The following is a 13,443-nucleotide window of genomic DNA, read 5'->3' on the forward strand; positions in this document are numbered from 1 at the left end:
GTTCACTTAAATATGAAATTAACTGAAATATGATTAAACTGTAGTTTACTACAGTGTCTGTAAATAAATATTGAGAATGGAAAGAAGTGGAGGGTGCTCAACCAACGTGAGTCGAAGTGCAATCAAAAAATGTCATCTTCGTTGAAAAAGAAAAGGCACAACGCGCACATAGGTCAGTCTACTATGGAGAGCCAGCGTTGCGCGTTTTCATTTTCATTGAGTATTGATTATCCATTTATTTGTATCTGCCAGCAAATCGTTCTCCTAAAAGGTAGGCTATATCCTATAAACCTATGCAAAACGTAGCAAGTGTCGCTGTCATCATTCTTGCTGCTTCAAGTTCAGTAGCCATACGCGATCAGGTGCGTGTGTTGTGTCAATTAAATAGAGTAGGCTATAGCCTATCCATGGACCGGACAGGCACGGGGCAGTTATCTTTCCAGGAAAGTGTACTTCCTAAATAGGCCTATGGTTAGGCTATAGTTTACTACATTGCCTAGAAAGGCCTAAATATTGATCACCCATATTTAGCAGTCTGAAAATCTTTCCACTCCTTAAAGGTAGGCTATAAAAATAGCTCAAGAGAAAGTGAATTTCTCTCCAACTCTGCTCTCTTCAAATTACATCTAGCATATTGGCTGATCTTGCCCAGTAATACAGATAGCCTAATCTAAGGGCAATGTGAGAATCTCTGGTAATGTAACCTATTTCCTTCATTTATTTTTACGCATTTGATATTGCCTGTAGGACGCAAAATTGCTGGGATCATGGCTGGAAAGTTAGCTGTGTCACATAAGCCTAAAATAACATTGCGGGACTGCAGTTGGGTTTGGGACCAGTTCTTGTGGTAGCGGGTGGGAGTCGGACAGAAAGCCAGTAGTGCAGTATGAAAAGCTGAGGGTGCAGGCAGGAGTGGGAGGAAGACCTCTACTGTGCACCATGACAGTGAAGCCTGTAATGTTAGAGCTGTTTATTACTGTGTCAGTGTTAAAAGTAGGGAATTAGCTAGGGAAACTGACAGATCAATATTGTGACATTACCAATCTGACTAATAAAACTCAAGCACTGAAAAAAGGTGACAATAGCAATCTTCAATTGTTTGGCTGATTGTTTGATTCAGGTCTAGTGTGATTGAGGCAAAAAATAATAGTCAACGTTTGCCAACTTTTGGCCAGCTCTCTCTCTGTCTCTAGAGGTACATCAACTGGCAAAAGCTAGCCAAGTTCATTTACTTCTGTTGAAACGTGACAAAACAAAGGCTATAAAACATGTCCATACAAACAACACCTGTTAGATAGTAATAACAGCCTGGCTGTGGTAGCTACTAGCTAATGCAGCTAATTCATTCACCTCAGTCGAGAGGGGCTGAAACATTAGCTAACATTACAGTCAGTTACTAGCTCAGTACTGTGGATAAACACTAGTTCAAAAAAAAAAAGTTAAGTTAGACAGCAGTTACCTTGCCAGGTACATCAGGCAACTAAAGAGTAGTCAGTTTCTGCTCTGATTGCTTTTACAACATGGTGAAAGAGCACACCACATACACACTGAACTATGCTTAACTCTCCCATGCTGGTCCAGCCACCCTTCCAGAAGCTTTCACACAGCCTGTCTGTCCTAAATCCAGCCTACCTGACACTCTGAGGTGTCCGCATGGTACTAAAGCGCACCGATGACGCTTTTGTTTCGCATCTAAATGATAAAACTGAGGGGAGACAAAAATGCAATTTCAGAATGGAGGGCTCTCATGAGGACCGCCACAGGAAAGGAAGACCCAGAGTTACCTCTGCTGCAGAGAATAATTTCATTAAGAGTTAACTGCACCTTATATTGCAGCCCAAATTAATGTTTCACAGAGCACAAGTAACAGACACATCTCAACATCAACTGTTTAGAGAATACTGTGTGAATCAGGCCTTCATAGTCAATTTGCTGCAAAGAAACCACTACTAAAGGACACCAATAATAAGAAGAGACTTGCTTTGGTCAAGAAACACGGGCAATAGACATTAGATAGGTGGAAATCTGTTCTTTGGTCTGATGAGTCCAAATTTGAGGGTTTTGTTTCCAACCGCCGTGTCTTTGTGAGACGCAGAATAGGTGAATGGATGATCTCTGCATGTGTGGTTCCCATCGTGAAGCATGGAGGAGAAGGTGTGATGGTGTGGGGGTGCTTTGCTGGTGACACTGTCAGTGATTTATTTAGAATTCAAAGCACACTTAACCATCATGGCTACCACAGCATTCTGCAGCGATACGCCATCCAATCTGGTTTGCGAATAGTGGGACTATCATTTGTTTTTCAACAGGACAATGACCCTCCAGTCTGTGTAAGGGCTATTTGACCAAGAAGGAGAGTGATGGAGTGCTGCATCAGATGACCTGGCCTCCACAATCACCCGACCTCAACCCAATTGTGATGGTTTGGGATGAATTGGACCGCAGAGAGAAGGAAAAGCAGTCAACAAGTGCTCAGCATATGTGGGAACTCCTTCAAGACTGTTGGAAAATAATTCCTCAAGAAGCTGGTTGAGAGAATGCCAAGAGTGTGCAAAGCTGTCATCAAGGCAAAGGGTGGCTACTTTGAAGAATCTAAAATATAACATATATTTTGATTCCATATGTGTTATTTCATAGTTTTGATGTCTCCAATATTATTCTTCAATGTAGAAAATAGTAAAAATAAAGAAAAACCCTTGAATGAGTAGGTGTATCCAAACTTTTGACTGGTACTGTATGGTATATATATATACATTACATATATATTATCATTGTGATGTAATTATATAATGGTTTATGTGCTGTCAACATTTGATAGATTTTCAAAATCCAAAAAGTGTTGAGTATCTTACCCAATTATACAGCTGTTACATTTATCAGAACTGTATTTTTGACCTTTTATAAATTTTGACGACCCTTGCTAAAATAACCGTATGTTGTCATAGAGTTACGTGTTTACTTTCAAAGCTACATAACACAGTATGTTACATAAAGCAAGTTGCTGTGATGACAACAATTTTTTGTCTGCGTCGCGTTTTATTTTTGCTATGGAAAATGTAACCGTGTGAATATCGTGATACAACTTCTTATTTACCCGTATGTAATGGATTGGATTGGTAACCTCACTCCTCAGTTTGAAATGTCTCTACCCGTGCCATCGAGTTGCCAGCTTTACGGTGGCGCAGCTGGCTAAGATGTTGTCAAGAGGGCAGTCACGTGTGATTGCGGGGGCAGTCACGTGTGATTGCGAGACAGAGGATTCGGGCGGTCATATATGGAAGGAAGCAAAGCTGTTAAGCAGCACAGTGAGAAGTGCTTACCTGTAGCAGTTGTTGTGGAACTTGTTGTAAGAAGACAGTGTGATGAGGCCTCCCCAGGCTGCTGACAGAGAGAAGAAAATCTGGGTGGCAGCATCCTTCCAAACCTAGAGTAACACACACACATTCACAATCACTTTTAGAGACAGAGGGATGGGTGGAGAAATGTGTGTGTGTGTGTCTATTTGTGTGCCTGCACGCACTTACAGTTGAAGTCGGAAGTTTACATACACTTAGGTTGGAGTCATTAAAACTCGTTTTTAAACCACTACACACAAATTTCTTGTTAACGAACTATAGTTTTGGCAAGTCGGTTAGGACATCTACTTTGTGCATAACACAATACATTTTTCCAACAATTGTTTACAGACAGATTATTTAACTTATAATTCACTGTATCACAATACCAGTGGTTCAGAAGTTTACATACACTAAGTTGACTGTGCCTTTAAACAGGTTGGAAAATTTCAGAAATTATGTTAAATTAGGAGCTTCTGATAGGCTAATTGACATCATTTGAGTCAATTGGAGGTGTACCTGTGGATGTATTTCAAGGCCTACCTTCAAACTCAGTGCCTCTTTGCTTGACATCATGGGAAAATCAAAAGAAATCAGCCAAGAACTCAGAAAAAAATTGTAGACCTCCACAAGTCTGGTTCATCCTTGGGAGCAATTTACAAACGCCTGAAGGTACCACGTTCATCTGTACAAACAATAGTATGCAAGTATAAACACCATGGGACCACGCAGCCGTCAAACTGCTCAGGAAGGAGACGCATTCTGTCCCCTAGAGATGAACGCACTTTGGTGCGAAAAGTGCAAATCAATCTCAGAACAACAGCAAAGGACCCTGTGAAGATGCTGGAGGAAACTGGTACAAAAGTATCTATATCCACAGTAAAACAAGTCCTATATCGACATAACCTGAAAGGCCTCTCAGCAAGGAAGAAGCCACTGCTCCAAAACCGCCATAAAAAAGTCAGACTACAGTTTGCAACTGCACATGGGGACAAAGAGCATACTTTTTGGAGAGATGTCCTGTGGTCTGATGAAACAAAAATAGAACTGTTTGGTCATAATGACCATCGTTATGTTTGGAGGAAAAAGGGGGAGGCTTGCAAGCTGAAGAACACCATCCCAACCGTGAAGCACGGGGGTGGCAGCCTCATGTTGTGGGGGTGCTTTGCTGCAGGAGGGACTGGTGGACTTCACAAAATAGATGGCATCGTGAGGATGGAAAATTTGGTGGATATATTGAAGCAAGATCTCAAGACATCAGTCAAGAAGTTAAAGCTTGGCCTGCAAATGGGTCTTCCAAATGGACAATGACCCCAAGCATATTTCCAAAGTTGTGGCAAAATGGATTAAGGACAACAAAGTGAAGGTATTGGAGTGGCCATCACAAGCCCTGACCTCAATCCTACAGAAAATGTGTGGGCAGAACTGAAAAAGCATGTGCGAACAAGGAGGCCTACAAACCTGACTCAGTTACACCAGCTCTGTCAGGAGGAATGGGCCAAAATTCACCCAACTTATTGAGGGAAGCTTGTGGGAGTCTTCCCAAAACGTTTGACCCAAGTTAGACAATTTAATGGCAATGCTACCAAATACTAATTGAGTGTATGTAAACTTCTGACCCACTGGGAATGTGATAAAAGAAATAAAAGCTGAAATAAATCATTCTCTCTACTATTATTATGACATTTCACATTCTTAAAATAAAGTGGTGATCCCAACTGGCCTAAGACAGGGTATTTTTAGGATTTCTCTAGGATTAAATGTCAGGAATTGTGAAAAACTGAGTTTAAATGTATTTGGGTAAGGTGTATGTAAACTTCCGACTTCAACTGTTCATGTGTGTATGTATACCTTAGCATCATTGAGTTTCTCCCACTTGGGTGTGATGAAGTAGAGGATGCCGTCACCAGCCCCTGGGAGGGTCACTCCTCTGAACAACAGAATGACCAGAACCACATAGGGGAACGTAGCTGTGAAATACACCACCTAGGAGATGGGAGAGGAAGAACAAAACGAAGAGAGAGTTAGCAGGTTTTGTGATAAGTGCACTGATTCAACACTTTTAGTTCAAGAACAAACCGTCTAGAGGGCAACATTACATAATAATTCACAGAACTACAAACTTTATTTTATGGTTCTGGGATTTCACAGGGGGAAATTATTCAAATTCAAAGGAGGTACCACATGAGTAGAGAGTGAGAGATTTCTCTTACTTTCCCTGATGACTTGATTCCTTTGGCCAGGGAGAGGTAGACTATCAACCAGGCCAGCAACAGGCAGCCTGCGAGGGGCCAGCGGATGTCTCCAGGGTACTCTATCCCTTTGGAGATGTGCAAGACATTGTACCTATGGGACACACACACACACACAGAGCCAGAGAGAAAGAGCCAGAGAGAGAGAGAGAGTCAAAGAGAGAGAGAGAGAGAGAGACAGAGGGAGAGAGAGGGAGAGAGACATCGAGAAAGCCAGAGGGAAATATAAAACAGTTATTTCAGATCTGACATGTATTATTCCTTCATATCAATCAATAGCGGGAAACAATTGTGTCTATATAGCCCAATAACTGTGCCCTAATTATGTTAGAAAGGAAACCAACATTTACAATATAGTATGAGAAATCACAAGTATCCTCAGCCAGCAGGCCAACTTCAAACATAGAACCTCTGTAACTCTGATGCAAGATATTATTTTTATTACATTTTGTAAACTATATTTTCATGTAATACTTTTTTAGCTGTTTGAGAGGAGAGCTTTGCAAGTATGCATTTAATTATACTGTGTACACTACACTGTATCCTGTGCATATGACAAATAAACTTTGATTTGACTTACTTGAAGTACTCCTCGCTGGGGCTGACGTAGGTTTTGTTATCCGGAAAGGTCATGTTAACCAGTTTGGTCAGGTTTCCAATGGCTTGAGCCGACAGACAGAACGAGCTGTTCTTTACAGAGGTGATGTTTTTATCATGGAGGATACACGTGTCTGTCACAACCAGAAACCAACACATGTCAACCAGGATAGACAGACAGACAGACTTACATAGCCTGTATCGAATCAGATTTAAAAAAATACATCTCAACAGGAACAGACAGACCTCTTTACAATCTGGTTTTAAAAACGATCAACTTTCAGTTTTCTCAGGTGGTGGGTATAATGTAGAATAGATCCTTGCCCAGCACACTGGTTCATACACCAAAAACAGTGATCTCTGCCATGCTTTACATATTACTGTTCTTTACATACTGTACTTGATACCCATTACAGGAAATGTCCTCTATTCTCAGATGAAAGCCATTCATCCACTGTATGGGTGAAGCATGTTTTTTTTAACGTGTAATGGTTATTTTTCTTTTAACAGAACTTTAAATACAAATTGTGCTTATTATGAAATAACCTTTTTCACAATATTTTTTAAGATGATATAAAATGTACACATAGAAACGTTCAGCATGTTTGACAGAGTAGATCTAGTTTCGCTTTGTATGATGATCATAAGTTTGTTGTATTACCAATGAAAGCTACGGGTTGACACAGCATCAATGCTATTCAACGATACAGAGAGAGACCAGGGAGACGACAGTTACTGTAACTCTTACTATGACCACGAGAGGGCAGTCTGGCGCGCACTGCGGCACTGCAGCAACTCCACTACTTGTAAATGTGTCAAGCAAGCAACTTTTGTGCTGAATTCACTGAAATGCAACAGACAAAAATGGCATTTTCTTAATCAAATTTCGTTTTTTTCCCCACATGCATCTGGGAGAAAATTATCCGGTCATACTGCGAGCCTTTCTTTTATCAATTTATCTTCTTTTTTTTAATGAATTGTAACCTAAAATCAATTACTCATAATTGCACAAATGCAAAAACTAATTTGTCTACTGAGCCTACACCGTAATCTTTAAAATACACCTTTTGTATAACTGCTTTTTGCTCATTATATAGATCAGACTAGAATAAAGATTTTTTTTATTAATATCACACATTTGTAGCCTACACACTGTTGAAAAAAATAACTTGAGACCCACAGAATAAATATAAAAATCAATACAATAAACCTAGTAAGCAAAAGTAGCACTTTTGGATGTATATGAAACTAGAAAACAATGCTTCAAATAACCCGCCACTCTACACTATAGGGCAGGTTACAGGCAAGAGTCCTTAGCTAAGGGGTGCGTTGCGCATTGCGCAATGGTGAGGGGGGTGCTTAGGTGTATGTGTGTGTGCGCATGCATGAGAGTGTGTGTGCGTTCTGGCGCATTGTGGTCTTACCTAAGAGAAGCATGTCTTTGTCCTTACAGTCCAACGTGTTCCACTCGTTCTTACAGTTAGCCCATGGCAGTGAGCCCTTCAACGAAGCGAACAGGTAGTACAGTGTCCAGCACATAATAATGTTATAGTATATGGCTATCAAGACAGATATTATCAACATGGCAATCCCGCAACCTAAAATAAATAAATGAGACGAAATATGTAAATTACTCTTAAGCAGGCAGAGGAGCGTGATCAAAAGTAATTATATCATAATAAGTCGTTTTCATTATTTTCAGAAGTTAGTGTATGTTACTAGTTTTAAATACGTTACTTTATGAGTTTGGATCGCAGCCTGTATATGCGCAGTTTACCTTGCAGAGCCGGGATGGCTTTCCACACGGACACGGGGCCCTGGCTGGCAAACTGACCCAGGGAAACCTCCAATAAAAAGATAGGGATCCCGGCGAGGCACAACATTATAAGGTAGGGGATCAAAAAAGCACCTATATACACAGGGAAACGGGGAAGCATTTCAAAGTAGCGCACAGGTACAAGTGAAAAGAGATTACTCAAACTTGGCTCACATGATTTTAAAAGAAGGCTATAACAGACTTAATTCGACTGCTTTTCTCATGGAATTAAAGAGATTATGCATGGCAGGTAATAATGAAATACATGTGACATATCTAAATGGGTTATACTTATTTGCTTCCCTTACATGTAGCTTAATTAGTTGTATAAGGTAGCTAGAATATAATAATGCGTAGTGTAGACCAAACTAAATTGAAATAAAATAGGCCTAGTAATAATAAAACAAATATATATCAATAATATTTTGTTTACCGAAGTGATTATCAATCATAAAGCCTAAATAATTTAACTAAAATCCACGAAAAATAGTAGGCTCTTAGACGCTGAAAAATAATGCTAGCTAGACGCTTTCTATAACTGTTTGGAAAACGTGTCTTAATAAAAAGTCGCCATTTCCTTTAGAGAAGAAAAAGCAGTCAAAAAGTTGAGTGGAAAATGTTTTTTGTTTTTTTACACTAATTTAAACTCCAATGATATAGCCTAGCAAGTGAATGAATTAAAGTGATGTATTTTCGTTTGATAATGTTGAAATACATTAAGCATACTGGTGTTCACACAATGGCAAAACAACAATAGAAATCATCCAGGATAAAATCACAATTAAGTCGACTTACTCCCATTTTGTTCCTCGAATTTAATTACATCGTCAATTTCGTTCATATCAATTATGCGTGATGTTAAACATATACATCTATCATTGTGGAGCAATGGAATATCCAATTAAAATAACATTGATCCGTTTTGGAATCAGTGTTATTTCTTTTCTGCATTTAGGTGCTTTTGCATTTTCAACTTTAGTGACATTTGCAGTGCGGGTACATTCTCAACTCAACACTCTCCTTACCTCCACCATTTTGGAAGGCAAGGTATGGAAACCTCCACACGTTTCCCAGTCCCACCGCATAGCCAACCATGGACAGGATGAAATCCAATTTATTAGTCCAGTTTCCCCTGGCCTTATTCTCATCTCCACTCTCGTCCTCGTCTTCCTCCTGGGAAAAAAAGTGGATTTTAGTGCTAGGTTTCATGTACATTAAGTAACCATATAGGACTTACATTTAGTATAGCCAATCATTAAAACGTCTCAGATCCCAAACCTCCTGCCTTACTGGGCGAAGGATTCGTTTCTTTATTCGATCTATCAAATTAGCCACAAGTATAGGCTATTTGCAACAGTCAGAACATACGAATACAACCCGCTTCAACACACATCATCATCTCGGGAACAACACTCTTTGATTGATGTGAGCATTTTAAAACATGACAGGACAAATTCATATGAATATTCATAAATACAGATAATTCCAATTTCCTTATTTCTGATTCCCCGCCAATAGGGGTAGAGGGAGAAAGGAACAAGCTTATCAATGGAACACTGTCAGGCTGGCGCACGGAGGAAGAGGAGAATGAGAGGAGTGGAGAGAGAAGAGGAGAGTGGCGAGGAATGCCCTCGCGGGGATTGTAACAATGAGCAGAATCCGCAGCCTTATGTAACCCATTACCAAGCGCTGTCATGGGTTTACCGAGACCAATCCCGAGAGAGCATGATGCGGGGTTTCTATCCCTCTTTCTAGCCATACCTGACACACGGAGCAGCGTAGTGGGGGGGATATACCATTACTGTAGGCTGATACACAAACAACCATCTTACAGTAGGCCTATTCCTTAATCTCACTGCAGTGGGAAGATTCCGTCCATTTAGCACTTTCACGACGCCGTTTTAGACCAACTTTTGTTGACAGAATTTAATCAAATAGGTAGCCTACTCTAGCCAAATGCAGAGACTCAGAACATCGAAATAGATAGCCTACCTTTTCCGTTCTATATTTTGATCATTTGCCATAATAACAGGGAATTCTTCTCAACTATTATATTGGTGAATTCTAACCCTGATTCATAGACAATTGTAACCTCTGGTCACTGCATCTGGTCACTGCAAATGGAAACTCACTTGAATAGGCTATATAGCTCACATTCTCTCAAATCATCCCCCAGCAGCAGTCTCCAGTGCCGGACTATCTCAGAAGGAGTCCCATGGGACCGTAATTACAACTTCTCCTCAGCAGCTGTATGTCACCCCCACTTCGGCTTCCTTATCCGTGAAAGACCAGATAACACCACAGCCAATCCCCTATCCTAATAGGCAATACAGGTTGCGTGTCAGATAGATCACCACTCACTCCAAACCACGGTTCGTCTTGTAGTCCACCCCACCCCCTAAGCTCTCCTGACCCCGGTTGTTTGGACGATGCTCCCCGTATCGAAACAATTCGTTTGAGCCCACTTACCCACATCACCCCGCCGGGCTGAACAGACGTGTTGCCATCTGCGCCCAGAATGATGGTGGTCTGGCTCATGGTGGTCCAGTTGCCCGATGCATTGTTTTGATCCCCGGTGACCCTAAGCGGGTCCCCGTACTGGACAGGGATATCCCGGGCAGCCGAGAGAGCAGCCACGGATCCAGGCACCGGCAGAGCGGCGTTTTTAAACGTCCCATAGACTTTGACTTCTCCCGGTTCTCCTGGTTTATTTTCCGTGGGACATAAAGTTTTGCTCTCGTTGGATTGTGCTGGCTGAGGGGCCGGGTATGCTGCGGACGTTTGGTTAAAGACATTATCCGGTTTGTTTGCTGAAACTCCCTCCGGCTGGTGCAACGGGTTACAACCGGTAGGAGCATTGGCCGGCTGTTTGGCCATCTCTCTCTGCTCGGAGAAATCCTGCAACATGTCATTTACAGATGAAGCTCATCACACAAGACAAGGGGTAAAAAATCATATAAAAGGCTATACAAACAGAAACACTTTAAGATGCATTTGCCAGCTCAGTGTTAGCACTAATAGGCTATGAATTGAGAATTCGATTATTTTAGCGTTATTATTTTCAAATAAAAAATATGGGCTAATCACCTACAATAAAAATGCAGCAGTGGTGGGTGTTTCTGCAGTATTTTAAAAGCCCTTTGTTGCATGTTTTGGCTCCGCAGCTCTGGGCTTCAGATCACGGTCTGCGGGGGTTTGCCTCTCCTGTTCGCTGTTACTGCGAGATTCTTTAATTTTACGCCCCATTTCCCCCATGTCATTCAGCTCCACACAGCCACTGATTTTTATGGGCAATAGACAAGCTGCCGGGCTCTTGACAGCTCCCCTCTCCCTGGCAGGCATGTATGATCACCGGCATCAGGCTACATCTCTGAGAGGACCCGGGCGTGCAGAAATACAAATTACTATCTCCGCATATATATCCTAACCAAGAGGAAACAAAGCAATGTAAGAGAGCGCGGGATTTCTAAACACAAACATGCTACATTTAGGTTGAAGTAAAAAAAAAAAAGGGGGGAAAAGAGATCGTTTCTGCGTCTTTTGTCTACCACCTATCTGATTTCGTTTTTCTTCAAATGAAAACAAATACATTCAATAGAAATAGCCCTACTTGAATGGAAAAGATCGAACGAAACAAGTGTTTTTTTGATTGAACTGAATGCATCTTTTGCTCAGAGATTGCCATGTGAATGCGAGTTGTGAAAAGTTTCTGTGTGTGGAGCAGCGCTATGCAGCTCGATTTCGGTACCATGGACAGCGCACAACTCGGCTGCTGAATTACAACCCATTATCCAGCATGCAGTTTGAATAAATGAAAATATTTCCACAAAATGAAGTAAAGGCTGCTTCAACCATTTAGATCAATAAGATAACTTGTATGACAAATGTAATGTAGAATAAAGAAAATAAACAAAGTATGTAGCATACTCACCATTTGTGAAGAGGCTTAAGACGTGCTGAAGCTGAAAGGCTGAAAAACAGGTGTAAAGAGAACTGGAAGATGTTGGAGTGGATTTGGCTGTGCTTAGTGCAAAGCTTTCTATACCCCAGTGGGAAATATTGGGTTTGCGTCAGTGCGGAGCAAGGTGCCCTTCGCTTGACATTTTCTTGATAATAAGAGTTTGATAAATCATTGGCCTTGGATTCTTATTTTTAAAGCTACACCGGGCGAAGACGCGCGGGAACGTGCGCATGTTGTTCACGCACATGCCGCTCAGTGTGTGCGTGCTTGGACTGATTCATTCACCAGCTGATTAATAATACAGTTTTCTCGAGGGGATGTGTAAGTACACACGAGCTAGGGAGGATTTGCATGTAGGCCTAGATTACATTTTGGGGAATGAGAATGCATGCAGCACGTCAATTCGTGAGAGAACATGTACCATTTGTGGGAGAGACGATTACATTGATTGGGAAACTATTTCGTTAGATGGTTAATATGGTTTCTATTGTGTTGTAAGTATGCCTACTTTGCGTAAATGCTATTGAACATTTATTAACAAAGTAATATGTTGAAAACACTGAAAACGTAACTTAACATCTAGTATCATATATTACTTATTTCGCCTATATTTTTTATATTGGGATCACATATAATTATATAGACTACGACATATGATTATCAATTTTAAAAGCATATATTTCGTTTCCGTAAAGCCTGTGTCAGTTTTGCACATACTATACACAGTTTGGGCTATACTTTATCATACCAATTATTTACACAATTTTCCTTGTACAAATATTTGTGAAGTGTGTCATGACAAAAACTGCAGACTGCTGCAAAGTCTTTTTTTTGTTAAAGCCTCCAGGCTATATATAGACTTTACTACGCTTCAAGTAATTTAAGCACACGTGCGATATACGCGTAATGCGTTTCTGTGTGCGTCACCGAAACAAGCACTGATCAAGTGTAGAAAAAAGTGGGCGAGGTCTTCATGAAACGACTGAAGCTACTCATTTGTTAACCTCTTACGCAAGAAGGACACTTACAAAAAAAAACACGTGGTTATTGAGGTATCGTGCTACACTGGAGGCTTTGGAACTTTCCCAGCACCACAAATAGCCTGCCCTAAAATACTGCATTGCGCACAGCATTGTTCAGCTTTCTCTTCTCTGATAACGAAATGTACCCCTAATTAAAAATTGGTTCATTCTCGTGGGCAAACAATCCCATGAGCATCCTATTTTGTTGTTATTTAGACACACCGTTATGCAACCAACCCAAACCCTTGAGAAAGATACAAAAATAATCCGAATAACACAACCCCGCAGAAACGGTCCAGCGACCTCGCAGTGTCTTTTAACGAGCTCGTCACTGTAGCCCGCGTACCTTATTAAATGTGCGATAAACACCTGCAATGCTTACTGCGCCCGTGTGGCCCGCGCCCCTCGTTAATCTGGGCCTCTACAGATAAGGGCCTCGCGCTGCTAAATTAGCTGGCTG

General features: G+C 41.0%; 1 protein-coding gene across 1 annotated transcript in view; it reads right to left on the bottom strand.

Moving 5' to 3' along the window:
- LOC109874211 (sodium- and chloride-dependent glycine transporter 2-like) overlaps window positions 1–10,884 on the bottom strand; it is a 63,748-nt gene extending 52,864 nt beyond the window's left edge. The window contains exons 1-8 of the mRNA XM_020466033.2: window positions 10,470–10,884; window positions 9,026–9,173; window positions 7,962–8,093; window positions 7,609–7,782; window positions 6,168–6,318; window positions 5,549–5,681; window positions 5,187–5,321; window positions 3,321–3,424 (exon numbers count right to left, since the gene is read on the bottom strand). Coding sequence (XP_020321622.2) covers window positions 3,321–3,424; window positions 5,187–5,321; window positions 5,549–5,681; window positions 6,168–6,318; window positions 7,609–7,782; window positions 7,962–8,093; window positions 9,026–9,173; window positions 10,470–10,877 — 1,385 coding nt within the window. The 5' untranslated portion in view covers window positions 10,878–10,884. The remainder of the gene's footprint in view (window positions 1–3,320; window positions 3,425–5,186; window positions 5,322–5,548; window positions 5,682–6,167; window positions 6,319–7,608; window positions 7,783–7,961; window positions 8,094–9,025; window positions 9,174–10,469) is intronic.
- Window positions 10,885–13,443: the final 2,559 nt, after the last annotated feature.

This window comes from Oncorhynchus kisutch, linkage group LG3, assembly GCF_002021735.2.
Source record: "Oncorhynchus kisutch isolate 150728-3 linkage group LG3, Okis_V2, whole genome shotgun sequence".
Lineage (NCBI taxonomy): Eukaryota > Metazoa > Chordata > Actinopteri > Salmoniformes > Salmonidae > Oncorhynchus > Oncorhynchus kisutch.